The sequence below is a fragment of the Podarcis melisellensis genome (assembly GCF_964234715.1).
Source record: "Podarcis melisellensis genome assembly, chromosome: 7".
Taxonomy (NCBI): domain Eukaryota; kingdom Metazoa; phylum Chordata; class Lepidosauria; order Squamata; family Lacertidae; genus Podarcis; species Podarcis melisellensis.
Genome location: NC_138539.1, coordinates 35,916,647 through 35,932,423, shown reverse-complemented (window position 1 = coordinate 35,932,423; position 15,777 = coordinate 35,916,647). Strand labels below are relative to the sequence as shown.

The window sequence follows — 15,777 nt, the reverse complement described above, 5'->3', positions numbered from 1 at the left end:
GCAACAGTGAGCCTTGAGCTTGTGTGCTCCCCTTCCTTCTCTAGCACTGCTAGGATTCTAGAAGGGAGCCGCTGTGCTTTCTCCTCTCCTATTATTCCTACCGTCTGCACCACATTTTTAAAGAATTTCTATAAGAATTTCTCAATAAGAGGACTTGTTCTCTTTTTATTTAACTAAATTATCTTACTGGCCTTTGATGAGTGGCTCTGCCAAAAGCTTTTTCAAAATCCAAGTATATAATGCCTACTGAGTCACTTCATATATATTTTGATTGACACACTCAAATATTCCTAAAAATTTAGTGAGTCAGAAACCAATTCTCTCTTTCCAAGTCTTGTTTAAGAACGGTCCTCAACTTCAGAGTCTTTTCAGTTGCTCGGCATCATCTATAAAGATGCAAGTTAGACATGAGACCTCAAGCTTTTTAATAGATCCAAATATTGTACAGTGGTATCTTGGTTTTTGAGCGTCTTGGAAGCCGAATGCTGAAAACCCAGAAGTAATTGCTTCCATTTTCAAACACGCCTCGGAAGTCGAACAGCGTTCCCCCCCCCTTTTTTTCTCCATTGACTTTGCTGGCTGCCCTTTGCGCCTCAGTTGTCAAAACATTTCAGAAGTCAAGCGGTCTTCTAGAACAGATTATGTTCAACAACTGAGGTACCACTGTATATCTCTTGTTTTCTCTTCTCTGCCCTAAGTACAAGCAGCAGCAGTTTTGAAGTGAAACACTTACAACAGAAGGGCTCTCCATCTCCAGTCACCAGGTTTCAGGGGACAATAGGCTTCTAAGTTAGATGGCTTCAAAATTGGCTATTGGAGCTGTTCAGAAAGTTGTGTTGAATGCAGAATCCAACATTCTCCATTTTTATTCTAAAAATGCAGCAGTATATACAAATTTATATTTGAAACAGGGCAACGCTTGGAAAAATGGGAACACAGTAGTGATCAGTGACCAGGCGGTTTATAAAAAGATTTCTAAACTAACTTTCAGGATATAAATGCTCTCACAAGACAGTTTACAGTTCTAAAAACAAATGTGATAATATATAAAAATAGCAATTTTAAAATGCATGCATCCTGTAAAATGACCAGTAAATCTGAAGCACAGCAGTTAATGAAGTGCAGAATGGTCCTGTCTCCTCCTGCCACTGGTGCCTCCATGGAAGGTAGCTAATCCAGGAGCGGCCCCAAGTTGCACACCTGCCTCTTCATAGGGAGTTGCTGTATTACAACAATATCTGCAGGGCTGCAGGTTTCCCAACTCTGGTGTAGATGTTGACAAACCATGGGGAACAAGGTAGAACCTCGAGGCACCCTGAAAGCCTCTGGCATAGGAACGGAACAGAAATCTCCCAGCACCGCCATCTAGATCCATTCCCCAGAAGCGACCATAACACCATTTATCATCCCAGACAGGATACCATGGTCAGTTCTATACAAAACTGCTGTGAGGTGCGGCAAAACCAACAGGGTCACACTTTTCACATTGATTCCCTGGTGTAAATCATCCACCACGGTGGGTTCTGTCCCAAAACCAAAAATAAGATAAGTCTGTAGCTGGGAACATTCCTCTTGTTCTTGGAAGGTCATTAAAAATGGTAAATTTGAGATTGGGTGATTAATTTTCCAGAGCCAATGGATCTAAATTTGTCTTCTTTATAATGATTTTACCACTTCCACCTTCAAGGTAGCTGGAATTAGACCTGGTTGCATTTCTCCTGAAGGAACATGTATGTAATCTGTTCCTTGATTCACCTTTCAGGCATATCATAGGACCACCGGCCCTAAAGAAGCTGCATTGGCTGCCAATATGCTTCCAGTTTGCATTCAAGGCAATAATGAAAATGCTGAGACTAAATAGCTTGGGACCTCAGTACCTGGGGGAACACCTCTCCACATATATTCCTGCCCAAGAATTATGGCCTGCTGGTGGGTGGCGGCCCTACTGACATCCCACCTCTGGGAGCTGTACAGAGCGTTCTTTTTGCTGTAGTGACCCTGTTATGGAATGTTCTTGCCTTGGAGGCCCAGCTGTGCCTGTTGTTGGCTGTATTTCACCACTAAGTTAAAACCTGGCTTTTTACTCAGGCATTTGGGTCATGTGGGGGGTGGTTCAGTGTTTGACCTGCTAAAGTTATTCATTGGTGTTGAATATTTTTATGCTGAATATGGCTATTATGAATTAGGCTATTACAAATGATTATATTTGTTTTTTTGGTGTGCAAGAATTGTTGCTGTGTGCCATCCTGAGATGAACTAATGGGCTAGATTAGAAATATTTAATAAATATCTAAACATTTAAATAAATAAGTAAACAAACTAAATAAGTTACTTAACAGGGTATGTATAGATACTCAGTCGTGGCAGATTTTATTAGCAAAGATGAGCAAGAATCCAGTGTGCCAGGTCATTGATTTCAATGCTCCAAGTAGCTTGTCAACATCCTCAGGCTGCACAAGCTGAAAATAATGATAATGATAATAGCAGGACCATGTAGTGGTCTGGCTGCATCCCTATGGGGTTCAGACCATACTAATAGTTTTCTTCTGCAAAATGCAGCAAGTAGGTACATTGATTATTTAAGGATCTTAGATATTAATTTTGTTGCTCTTGTGTTAAGCAGGCATCTGGTCACTTAAAACAGCTACAACACTGTGAGGATGCAGTGGTGGCAGAAAAGCAGGCTTTCATTGCTACCATCAGTGCCACATGGTTGTATGTATGATCGAATCCAGTCTGTGTTTGGCCACATTCATCACGATTTTTTTCTGCCACCTGTGCTCCATTTGTTGACTTTGTCACTTAACAACCCTCAGATCCTAATACAAAGGAGCTGAATTAACACTATGACTTTGCTGAAGACATTCAGGAGCGATCGTACTGATAGCTCTACTCATATCCTGATTCAAGAGCCAGCTAGGATTTCAATAAGATCCCTGGCCTAAACTTCTGGGAAATTCCCCAGCGTAGGAGCCAACTTCTAGGGGCTGTGGGGGCTTTGGCCCCCACAATAAAATAATTTAAGGAGGTGGGCATGAACTGCATCATGTGATTATGGCCCCCCATAATATTGTATTCAAGTTGGCACCCCTGTTCCCCAGGGATAACAGTAAACATTCTGGGTCCCTAAATCTTCTTGTGCAGACCATCAAAATCATTTCCAGAGACTGGATGCAGCATTCCACTCTAATGTCCTACCATTGAGCAAATAATACTTTAACTTAGTTGGTATATTTCTTGATAAATGGTAGCATGGAAATCTCTATATGGAATCTTCTAAAGCGAAATTTCTCCAGTAGGCACACTCTGGCCTCTTTCCTGTTGTGCTCTTTCACCTGTGGCATCTAGTATATATTTCTTCTATTTTTATTTGATTTACTGCAAAAATTTAATTGTGCTTCATAATGAAAAGGAGAATCATTTCCCATTCTGTAGAATGGGAAGGGCACCTGCTTTTGTGATAAGGCCCTTGAATTCCTTCTTTCCCTCTGCTTTCAAAGGGGAATAGATTTCTCTCTCGAGGACTATAGTCCTGCTAATCAATAGGATGAAATTTTACAATGCAGGGTGGTTTTTTTCTTTTTCAGAAGAGGCGCTCTAGCAGGCAGGTTAAGAGAAAGCGTTACACAGAAGACCTTGAGTTCAAGATTTCTGATGAAGAAGTTGATGATGCAGATGGTGCTGGAAGAAACTCCCCTTCAAATACTTCTCAGTCTGAGCAACAGGTCTGTTCATATTTATGCTCTTCAAATGGGTTAGACTGAAAATTCTCTATAACCATTTAGGCTGTAAAACATTTAAGTGTTGACTTTGCTTCCAAGGGACTTCCATCTCAGCTTGGCTCAACATGCCAAAGGAAATTAGTTGTTTAGGTTCTTAAAGGCTGTGCTCATTCAAGTTTTCTTTACAAGCCTACAATATGTAATTCAACACAATTTAGTGAAATTAATGGTCTCTGTTGTAAAGCCTAAAACTAGGCTCCAAGGAGACTGAATTTACCTCTGTGAATTCAGTGGTCTGGCTTCTATGACTTAATAAACCACTTAAGCTTGTCTCCTGCTGTCAGGCACTATAAGAACCCCTTTATGAAATTACTGTCTTGTAGTAACCAGCAGGATATGCTTTATTTTCTATGCAATGTAAATGATGGATAAAATAGGTTGAATAAAATGAAGGGCGATAATGTGAAATGACTCCTTTAACAATTTTTTTTTTGTAGTAGTAGTTTTTTAATGTCGCTGCTTCACTTAACTAACTTGGGAAACCATTGCTGAAAGTGCGCACACACTTAAATATTAAATTGGTAATTAATATGTTAAGTTTTCTTAAATTTTATTTCTGATATCTTGAGCTGAATATCTCCAAGAGGAGGTGTGTGGATAAGGGACATCAATATTGTTTTGAAATTTGATGTTTTTGATCAACTACAGAAGAATTTATTCCTATTCTCTGCAAAACTGAGGGTGTCATTATTACTGCAAAGCTATGTAACAACAAAATGACGGCAACAACAAAATTCCTTAAGATGCTTTCTGGGTCAGATCTTTGGTCCAGCTACTCCAGAACTTTCTTTCCAACAGCAGTCAGCAAGATGCTTCCAAGCAGGAAAGCTGGATATGAAACTGGAAGCAAAATGCTTCTGAACATGAAGATACCATACAGCCATGTGACTAGTAGCCATTCATATCCTCATGGATCTATCTGACCTCCATTTAAAAGATACCTGAGTGACTGTTACAACATCTTGTTTTAGTGAGTTCTATAAATTGTGTGAAGAAGTACTTCCTTGTTTCTATCCCAAAACAATTACTAATCAAATTTGTAGAAAGCAGTGTGGGTTAATTGTGTTGTGCTTATTTTCTTGCCTATTAATGCTCCTCTTTGTAAAGTGGTGACTGTGAATTCTAGTATTTGGAGTGAAGAAGAAAAACTTCTCACTCATCCTTAAACGGTCTTCACACCATAAATAATTTTATGAACCTGCATTATGTGCCTTTAGACATTTTTCTCCTGGTAGAGAAAGGCTAAACCTATTGGCTGTGAATTGGTGGCTAACTTGGAGCCACCCAGTGAGCCTCATGGCCAAGTGGGGATTTGAACCTGATCTTAGTCATAGTCTGGCTCTAACTGCTCTACCACAGTGGCTCTTACAACTCATAATGGCTATATATTACCTCCTGTATCAGGCATTTTACATATGAATGCTGGTTGCTGGGGATCACGAATAGGAGAGTGCTATTAACTCATGCACGTCTTGTAAGCTTCTCATAGACATTTGGTTGCCTACTATGAGAACATAGTACTGGACTCAGTAGGCCTTTGGGCTTCTCCAGTATAGTTCTTCTTAATGTTTGTAGCTCCAGAAGCATAAGCTCTTCCTCCTTTTTTTCTTTTCTTCCAGTTCTTTATCCTTCTCTTTCAGTTTCTCTTGCTCCTTTTTCGCATGTGAAACACTGCTAAATATATATACATAGGGAATCCTTGGAAATGTGGAAAACAAGAGAGAGTCTAGGATTTATATATTTATTTATTATTTTGCTTCTTGGTGGTTTTTCATACATAGGGGAGGAGTCAGAGAAAATGGGAGGGGGGATAATACCATGAATATCAATTCTGCCCCAGCTACCATTAATTCAGCAACACCAGAAAAGGAGTGATAGGCTATTTTCTTAAAATTTGTGCCAATGAACTAAACTCCATAATGTTCACCCTCATATTGAAAGAAAGCATTATAAGTTCATCAGGATCTCTATAATCAGATTAGTTGCTCCTTTGCACTTTTTGTCACCTATGTAACTACTGTGAAATGTTTAATTGTAGGAATCTGCTGATGCTGAAGGTCCTGTCGTAGAGAAAATCATGAGTAGCCGTACAGTCAAGAAGCAGGTAATTTAAACAAAACAAAACTTGATATCTCAGTGCTTGTTTATTTCATATTTGCTAAACAAAAAAATGGATTTCACAAGTGGTTTTCAAAACCTGTATATGCAACTGAAAATGCATGTTTAATCTGCCTATCCCACTAGATTAAATTAAGGTGATTTTTAAATCAGTGATTTAAATCACTACTTAATAATGAGCAAGATACTGTGCAAGGAAACTGGAAAATGGGAAGCTCACTGTGGAAGATCATGAAACACCACAAAACAGCTTCCTTAGACAAATAGCAACAAAATACTGGGGGAAAATACTGATTGGGACACTCCATTATTGTAATAGTGGGCTCTTTATAGGGAGGTATTATTAGATTTGTATTTTTGCAAGTGTTATCATCGTGTCATGTGAATATTTGAGACTCAACAAGTTCTGCATGCTGCTTGTTCACTGCCTTTTGTTCCTGTGATATAACTCACTATTCCAAGAACATTTAGCCTGGATTAATGTTTAACTCACAACATCAAATACTTTTTCTGCATTGGTGCAAGGAGGCAAAAGATAGAGGCATTCAGAAACTTTCATTTTTGCTTTGAAGCATTAAACTGTGGTTAACACTAAGTAGTGTAAGTTTTGCTCCAGTTTTTAGAATATTTTTAGTATAATTACTAGTTTCTGATTGCAAACATTGTTTCTTAATTATGAGTTCTTTTCATTTTTTGAAAAATATTATACATATTACTGTCATTATTTTGGTGAATAATCTCCTTCGTCCAATAAGCTCCTCTGTTGACAGTCTGGAATTGTTTAACCTCTGAGGTATCTTATATTGTGGCCTTTTTCTATTGCTTCTGCTAGATTTTGACTATCTGATGCTCAACTTTTTCTAATATTATTAAAAATTGTAGTCCCTTGATTCCTCTAGGACCATATACTCTACTTTTAAAAAATGGGAACCTGAAGGCTTGTCATACTTTATTGTAAAGTTGTTGCTAATTCTTCTCCCAGCTATGACTACTGAATTTGTCATTTGCCATAAATCAGAATGGGCCTTTTCAGTGGTGACCACCTGTATGTGGAATGCTCTCCCCAGTGAATGCCTAGTGCCATCATTGTCATTGGGCCTATTGTCTCAGTAACTCCACGTGGTACATGTCTGGGATTACCTCAGGTATTAATGCAAAGAACACGCACAAGACTGCACATGTCTCCCTGGGGAGAGCATTCCATTGCATGAAAACATTATGTCAAGCACCACCCACTGCTGTGTGTTGGAAACAACCAAATGCCTTTGAAAATGTGTGCGCTCACATGCCAATCACGCACATAGACCCATATCTAAACAACCCATTTCTGGTAATAAGCTGAGATCTGGAAGCATCCTGGTTGCAACCCAGTTTTAGGCCTGATTTTGACACCAAAATTGCCTTGGTCACCCTGTTTGGTTACCTGTGCAGGGAGAGAGAAAAGGGGAGTGCAACCTTCTTGGTTCTTCAGACTCTTGGCAGCTTTTGATACCATTGGCTCTGGTGTCCTACTTGCATGGCACTATGAAGTGGGAGTTGAGGGCATGGTGTTATGGTGGTTGCCCACCTCCTGCAGGACAGCTTCCAGAAAGCAGCATTGGAGGGCTTCTGCTTGGCCCCATTGTAATGCTGCAAGGTATGAAAGGGTTCCTTTCTCTCCACTAGGCTCTTTAATATTAATATGAAGCCACTTGGTTGAGGTCATCTGGGGATTTAGGGGCATGGTGTCATCAGAATGCTGATGATACCCAGCTCTGTGTCAACCATATTGGACGAGGCAGTGCAGGTGCTAGACTGCTGCCTGGAGGCAGTATCGGACGAAGGCCAATAAACAGCCTGAATTCTGACAGGTTGGGGGCACTGTTGGGTATGCCACTGAACACCAGATGTGATGGTTAACAATGGGGGAGAATGCTGTGTTCTGATAGATACACAGGGTTGTTCTTAAGGTTGCATAATTTGCAGAAAAACAGATGTTAAGATTCTTGAAGCTGAGGAAATGCCCAAGTGAACAGAATAAAGTATACCTTTTTATCCCTCTGATTATGTAAGTTAACCCTTTTTCTTTCTTTTTTTTACAATATATGGCCTGAATTACCAAAAACCAGTGTTTCCCAAACTGATCCATGGAACCCTGGGGTTCTGCGAAGCAGTCCCAAGGGATTCCATGAAGAAAAATGTGTGATTTCCATTGAGCCTCGGCCATGGGGATTAAATGCAGTGCTTGGGCAACTGTATAGGGAATCCCTTCCCCTTCTTTCCTTCCCTCTCTGTGCTGTTGGGGAACCAGGAAGGCAATGCTGGTTCTCCCCCACAGCCTTGCTACTGAGTTAAATGTACTGTTCAAGGACTTGTCCTTAGAATCCCTCATTCAGCTGCAGCCTGACGCAAGGGTAAATTTTACTATGGGGATTAATTCTACTCTTTAGTAAAGTGTTGGCTTTAACACTCTCATAGAACCAACTTTAAATATTGTATTCATATTTTTAATACACTTTGGGGTGGAAATCCTGTTAAGACTATTGAGGGATAATAGGTCCCTTTAATTATTTACTATGAATCCAGTATTTTTTAGTGCGTTTTAGGTTTCTGTTTTGCTTTCTCTTCTATTTTCTCTTCCAGAGCTTCCTGATAGCCCAATAAGGAGTTTTAAGTTGTCACTGAGGAATACCGTATTCCCCAGTTGTTTATAATTTGTGTTACACTATTTTTATGAATATTGAATATGACACCAATAAAATATAATTAGTTTGTCAAACTAGAGTCATATTGAAATCAATTATTAACTTTATTTCCAGCTAAGAGTTGGGTGTGAGACCAATAGTGTCACAAATTCTGTAAAGGCATTAGAAGGAGGAAACTAGCTAGGGAGAAGGTTGGATCTTTGGACATCAAGGGAATTAAGTGTATGCTAAAGGTGGAAATAGAGATTGCCACCTATTGTGGGTATCTTGAGTCGTGTCTAAGTCGGTGATGGATCTGGCAATGATCTTGGGCTACTGTACATGTTGATGCATACATGCAGTCACTCCAGCCTATTTCTGATGACTTTACACTGTTGTAGATTGGCCAGGATATTTAATGTACTCAAAAGTGAGGGTGCTGGCATTCCACTACCAATCTGAGTATGTGTAAAATGTTCCTGAAGATGTTGTGGCGCCTTGAGAGGGGGAATCATTGGAGAGGGCAGTGGGTGCAGCACTAGAAAGGCATGTACTTGAAAGTAGTAGCAGTGCTGGCCCCAACCCTGTCCTGAAGTTGAAGGAATCATGGAACCCAAGGGTCATCTAATCCAACCCCCTGCAATGCAGGAATCTCAGTTGAAAGTATTCATGACAGATGGCCATCCAACTTCTGCTTCAAAACCTCTAAGGAAGGAGAGTCCCCACAATCTGCCATTCTATTGTAGAAAGGAGTCTTTCTGGGATGGCCAGGTGGCTTGTAGTTGTGGTTTCTTGGGAACAAGCAAGTCTTGGTTAAGCTAGTCGACTTTGTTCAAACTGTCAAACTATGGTTAAACTATTCAAACTATGCCTTAGTGTTTCGTGCACACCAGGTCAGAAACTTAAAACTAATGTTGTGCCTAGTGCAAGTGACTTGGTTTCCTGGATGATGTTGATAATGATAATTTATTTATAACCTACCCATCTGGCTGGGACATTTGGCTGGTCTGGGTCTTTCCCCTGAAGAGGGTGGCATTGCAGTGGCACATTTCCTCAAAGAGCCAGGGGAAATGGCATCATTCAGAAACTGATCTGCAAGGCCTTCCTGTACATGTGTAATTGTGACCTCCTCATCCCATGCCCTCTGAGAGTCAAGGGATGCTATAAATTGGCTATCCTATCTGTCCTCTTCAGCCAGCAAAGGCAATAGTTTTTAAAGGTTTGGGGAAGCCGTTCTGGAGGGTTGCTACAGCTGACCAACACATCATTTTGCTAGTTCATTGCACTAGAAAATGGAGCAGATGGAGGCAAATTTCAGAATTCATACTGTGGGTCTGGGAAGCCCACCTCTTAAAGAAGGTGCAGAATACACACAGAAACACCAAGGTCAGGGATTATTGTTTCTAGGTTTGTGAAAACAGAATGGAGACTTCAGGGCACCATGTGGGTTGTAAATCAGATGTTTGCACAGAAAGTGCTAATTACCCTGAAGCCATGAGTTGCCAGTTGCAAGCAATAGTCCTTTCTTATGGGCAGTATTGGGTGTTGATTGCCAGCTCACATGAAAGTTTTTTTTGGTCCAGTAATAGTATTTCCCCCAACAATTACTGGGTATCCCTGTTTTTAAACAAATCATATATAAATGGTGCTACAATTTAAGAAAGTAAATTGGTGTGCGGTGTATGGTTGGTTTAACTTGGTTGCTTCCTTATTCATCCTATTTTAGATGTTAGTAGGGTGAACTGGCCTGTGGTCACTTTAAATTTCCTCCTCTTTGGCAGCAGCTGCAAAGCTACCTGCCTTGTGAGGGAGGACGTAGAGAGAGGCAGGGAAAGAAGTCTGTTGGTAGGCAGAGTTAGGAGTGAGTTTATGAGACAAAGCACCAATGAGAGCCACTGAGCCATGGGAACTGATTTGTTTTTCTACCTCTCTTGCCACATGGTTTCAGTGAGCATCTGGGGCGGGGCAATAAATTATATCAGGTATGCACATAATAAGCCAAGCTTCCTAAGTCACCACAAACCATGGCTTATGATTGTGGTTTGTGGGGAAGAAACAAGCTATGGATAAACTACAGTCATACCTCAGAAGTTGAACAGAATCTGTTCTGGAAGTCTGTTCAACTTCCAAAACATTTGGAAACCAAAGTGTGGCTTCTGATTGGCTGCAGGAAGCTCCTGCAGCCAATCGGAAGCCCCATTGGATGTTTGGCTGCCAAAAGAACGTTCGTAAACCGGAACACTCACTTCTGGGTTTTGATCGTTTGGGAGCTAATTTGCTCAGGAACCAAGGTGTTTGAGATCCAAGGTATGACTGTACTGGGTTGGGTTCACACAATGGAACAAATAATGGTTGATCTAAACAAACCATACCTTAGCATTATGTGGAAAACAGGCCAGACTTCAGGATGAAATTATACCTTAAACTGTATCAAAATCTGAGGTTTTCTTTCTGGTTTTTTTTAAAAAATGTTGAAGTTGCAGAACATGCCATACAGCCTGCATAAATTTATTTTATTGACACTTAGTATTGGTTTAAGATTTTTTGTCACAGTTTTAGCCTTATTAAATGTTATATTTTGGGCATTAATTTAATTTGGCTGCTCTGCATGCAAGGTCACTTGTCAGGATGAATTTAATTGCACCGTTGAGTAAAACTAACATCATGAACAATAACATGTTAAAACTACTATTTGAAGTGAAAGGTTCAGTTTCATACAGTTTCTTATTATCAGTGCTAACAATATGGAAGTATAAACACTGTTAAAACACTACTTGAACATGTTACAAAAACCACAATATAAAGTTGCCAGGCACCAGCCAAAAATAATACATATGGCATTCACGAGTGCAGTTGCTAATTGGCTGCTGCCTGAGAAAATGGTACACTTGGCTTCTCCTTAACACTGTTGGTTTGGCTGGAAGCCAGAGTTGGGGTCAGCTTGTTGTGAATGAAGCTGCATGCGGTTAGGGAGGAGTTAAAATGATTCATGTCTTGGGTGTTGTAATAAGTAGTGCAGAATGTTCATGGGCAGACAGATGTAGAAAACCCTTTACCTATACCATTCTTCCCCTTTTCTTTAAAAAAAATGCCATACAATAAACCTTCCTATTGTTAAATTCCAATCTGTGTTGCATTATATATAAGTTGGAGGTGATATCTTATAGCAGAGTTCATAATTAACATCGTGAGTATCTTTTTACAGATGGAGAATGGAGAGGAAGTAGAAACTGAAGAATTCTATGTAAAATACAAAAACTTGTAAGTAAGCAATAACTTCAAAATTACTTGAAGTACAGTCAACTCCCACCTTACACACATTTAACTTGTGCAAATTCAGCTTTATGTGCTTGGCCAGAAAAACCCCAAAAATAAATAAAAAGGGACAGGCATCCAGGAACAGAATGCCAGCAAGCTAATTGCCATTGCACTCACCTTGGAGAGCATTCATAGGTTCAGGGAGAATGTTCAATAGCCTTGGAAGAGTACATGCAGCCTTGGGAGAGTATTAAGAGTCACAAGTAGAGTGTGTTTTTTCTGTATGTGAGTTTGGCTTTACGCACTATTCCTGGAACGTAACCCCAACGTAAGTTGAGAGTCGACCTTGTATTTTAATTTAATCTATCATTGCCATCTAACATAACTGTTGCTACTGTGCAAACCTTAATCACGAAAAAGTAAACACATTTTTTCACCCATTCAGTTTAGAATTACTGATCTTTATTTTCTCTGTAGCATTTTTAGGTAAGAAATTAATTTTTTATTTCCATTTTTTAAAGTGTTTTTGTTCAAGGCTAGTGCTTCTGCTATGACTTGCAGAGACAAAATTGGGGTAGGGCTCCAAAGGTTACAACCTTACAAAGGTTCACAAGGAAGTGGGTGTAAGCATCAAGAGATGCACATTCTAATGGCAGAGGAGACCAGACCAATAGTACATTTGCTAAGCTAGTTGTGTAGTTAACTAGTTGTGGCAGAATAAGGTGGGGATACACCTCCATCCACATTCTGTTTCAGCTAGTCATGTAACTGAATGCAGCTGGAGCAGGATTGACTTAGAGATCATGCTCTGCAGCACTAGTGCAATGGACAATGATCTCACCAGTTTAATGATGCAATACAAGGATCACTGTCTGGTTGCCTGGGATGTAGTCCACCTCTATTTCCCCCTCCTATTAAGGGTGTGGGTCATCAGAAGGCTTTACATTTAGTGGTTATGACTCATAGCCAAATGTGACTGACTGTTCAGTGCCTTGATGTTGCAATGTTCATTACATTATCCTCATTAGCTAGGTTGACTACTAAAGTTTCACTTTTCGAAAGCCTACTTTTCACCTAAAGAAAAAAAAATCACAAAAAGGCAACATGGCATTGGTTTTCTTTGTTTTTGAGAGTTATACTCCACTGTTAAGGCAGGATAGTTTACAAACAGATGTAATTAAAATACAATAAAAATAAAATATCAATACAAGTCATTAAAGTAAGAATGAAACGTGGCAGCTCATAATAAGATTAAAAGGCTGTTAAATGACATTAAAACATGGGTTTTTATGACTCCATACTCATCTTTTATTATTTGAATTTATTTAAAGCAACTTGCAAATTAAAATTATAATTATAATAGAGCAGCATGTTCCAAAATTGGGCTTACAGTCAGTCACAACTCAGGCAGTTCACACAACACATACTAGATATACTACAGCAAAAGTTGTAAAATCAGATTAAAATCAATTTGTTTACAAATATTGAAAAGAACTTTAATTCTGTTGAAATACTTAGTCTCTTTGATTTCAGTGGGACAAGGCAAATTAACTATTGTTGGATTGTACTTTTTGCCACAACAGTCACAGGAATTGTCTCTTGTTGCGCAGGCTTTACAGTACTTTTCTCTGCACAGACTTATGCCTGTGGAAGATCAGTGCTGTTTCATGAACAAAAATGTATATTGTGAGCTAATTCAATCATGATGATGATGATGATTTATTTGTACCCCGCCAGAGCTGGGCTCAGGGCAGCTAACATCACAAAACTAACACAGTATACAAAGAACATAAGAACATAAAAACAGGCAATCAAATAATTAAAATACATCTTTAAATATGTTCGGAGCAAATTAAAATCTGGACAGATGGCAGTCCACGGGTAAAATTGAGAGTGGTTAATATTCTCCAGGGCCAACTGTTACCACTGGTCTTTAAAGGACCTGTGAGTAGGCTAGGAGGCCTCTTTAATGCTTGTTCTTATACAGAAAGAAAAGAATCAGGCTGAACCCTGACCAAAGGCCTGGCGGAACAGCTCCGTCTTGCAGGCCCTGCAGAAAGATGACAAATCCCGCAGGGCCCTGGTCTCTTGCGTTCCACCAGGCTGGGGCCATGGCTGAAAAGGCCCTGGCTCTGGTTGAGGCCAGTCTAATCTCCCTGGGGCCTGGGATCTTCAGGGTGTTATTATTTGCAGACCTTAAGGTCCTCCATGGGGCATAACAGGAGAGGCAGTCCCGTATGTATGAGGGTCCTAAGCCATATAGCACCTTATACCTGATCCTGTACTCCACCGGGAGCCAATGCAGCTGGTATAGCACCAGATTAATGTGCTCCCGTGGCGAGGACCCCGTGAGGAGTCTCGCCATGGCATTCTGCACCTGCTGGAGTTTCTGGGTCAGTTTCAAGGGCAGCCCCACGTAGAGTGAGTTACAATAATCAAGCCTGGAGGTGACTGTCGCTTAGATCACAGTGGTGAGGTCAGGGTGAGAGAGATAAGGGACCAACTGCTTAGCTTGGCAGAGATGAAAAAATGCCGCCTTTGTTGTAGCTGTAACCTGCGCCTCCATGGAAAGGGAGGTGTCTCTTGGCGGAAGGCGCTGGCACTAATTGCACCCCCGCAAGGGATGGGAGTTGCCCCCCCCCCAACCCCATATAGTCCTGACCCAGCCAAAGGACCTTGTCTTTGAAGGATTTAACTTCAACCCGCTCCCATGTAGCCAGCCAGCCACAGCTTCCAAACATCAGATCAGTGAGTCTAGGGCCGATGATCATCATCATCATTCAGAATGAGTAAAAGAGGAAGACTCCTTGACCCAGTTCATCTATATTCCAATGTGTGTGTTGTGTTTTTCCTCAGAAATTAAATAAGGATGCTTTAAAATGGAGTTATTGTGTCCTAATTTGTACACAATTATTTTTCATAAATATCAAGCTGTGACTAAGTGCTTAATAGCTGGAAAACTAGGATATTGCATGTTTGAATTTGTGTTTTCTTCCATTTATCTTTTAGCTCTTACCTTCACTGTCAATGGGCATCTGTGGAAGTATTGGACAAAGACAGGAGAATTCAGCAAAAGATTAAGAGATTTAAGGCAAAGCAGGGGCAGAATAAGTTCCTTTCAGAGGTATGTTGGTTTTATTGTTTTAAATTCAGTCTTGCAACTAAGCCCCAAAGGTTACTAGCATTTTTTTTAAAAAAAAGAAAAACCCAGCCTGGTAGGATTTGGCAGTGTAAGGACAGGGAGCTGCAACATGCAAAGGAGAGAGCTTCCCTCCTTGGGTAGTATGCCGGGTGAAGAGGAGGGATAGAGTACTTTGTTCCTTCATGTACCTGCATTCAGTTCCTTGGCATCGATGGTTACTAGCTGAGCGCTTAAATACAAGGCTGTTTTAGTGATGTACTTTACATTTGCATAATTCTTCAAACCTGGTGACAGTTATTTGCATCTCTGTCGTCTCAGTGCTATGTATTGAATGCTCAGTTGCTCTTGAAGACTGTTTGAAAGTTTCAGCTGGTTCAGAATGTGAAGGCCCACTAGATATTAGGGGAAGCTTTTAGGAACATATTACGCTTCAGGTTACATTCTCCGCTAGCCCAGAAATAGTGCTTCAGGTTAAGAACTTACTGTATACTAGTTGTCAGATGTCTTCTTGCCTCCTTGTTCATTTTTTTTGCTGCAAAAATACAAAGAATTGGTTTTAACCTAGAACCTTCAACAGTTTAGGCCCAATGTACCACAGAGATGGTAAGCTCCCATCATTACTTTAATGATGCCACATATACACTGATTTTAGAGCACTGACATTCTTGATGGGTGACTTTCAGTAATGGAACTGTCCCCATTACATGTTCACTAACCCATGCCTGTACGCTTTTTGGATACTTTGGGGCCTAGTCAGGCTGGCAATCAAGGTTTGCAGTTAAGTCTGTATGCAAAGTGGGGAAGTTCTCTGATA

The 15,777-nt window shown here is 40.3% G+C and overlaps 1 protein-coding gene across 8 annotated transcripts in view; it reads left to right on the top strand.

Moving 5' to 3' along the window:
* Positions 1-15,777, top strand: part of CHD7 (chromodomain helicase DNA binding protein 7) — a 143,020-nt gene that overhangs the window by 83,437 nt on the left and 43,806 nt on the right. For all 8 annotated transcript variants that reach the window (XM_081917498.1, XM_081917500.1, XM_081917493.1 and 5 more), the window contains 4 exons: positions 3,588-3,725; positions 5,821-5,886; positions 11,769-11,824; positions 14,831-14,945. In XM_081917498.1, coding sequence (XP_081773624.1) covers positions 3,588-3,725; positions 5,821-5,886; positions 11,769-11,824; positions 14,831-14,945 — 375 coding nt within the window. The remainder of the gene's footprint in view (positions 1-3,587; positions 3,726-5,820; positions 5,887-11,768; positions 11,825-14,830; positions 14,946-15,777) is intronic.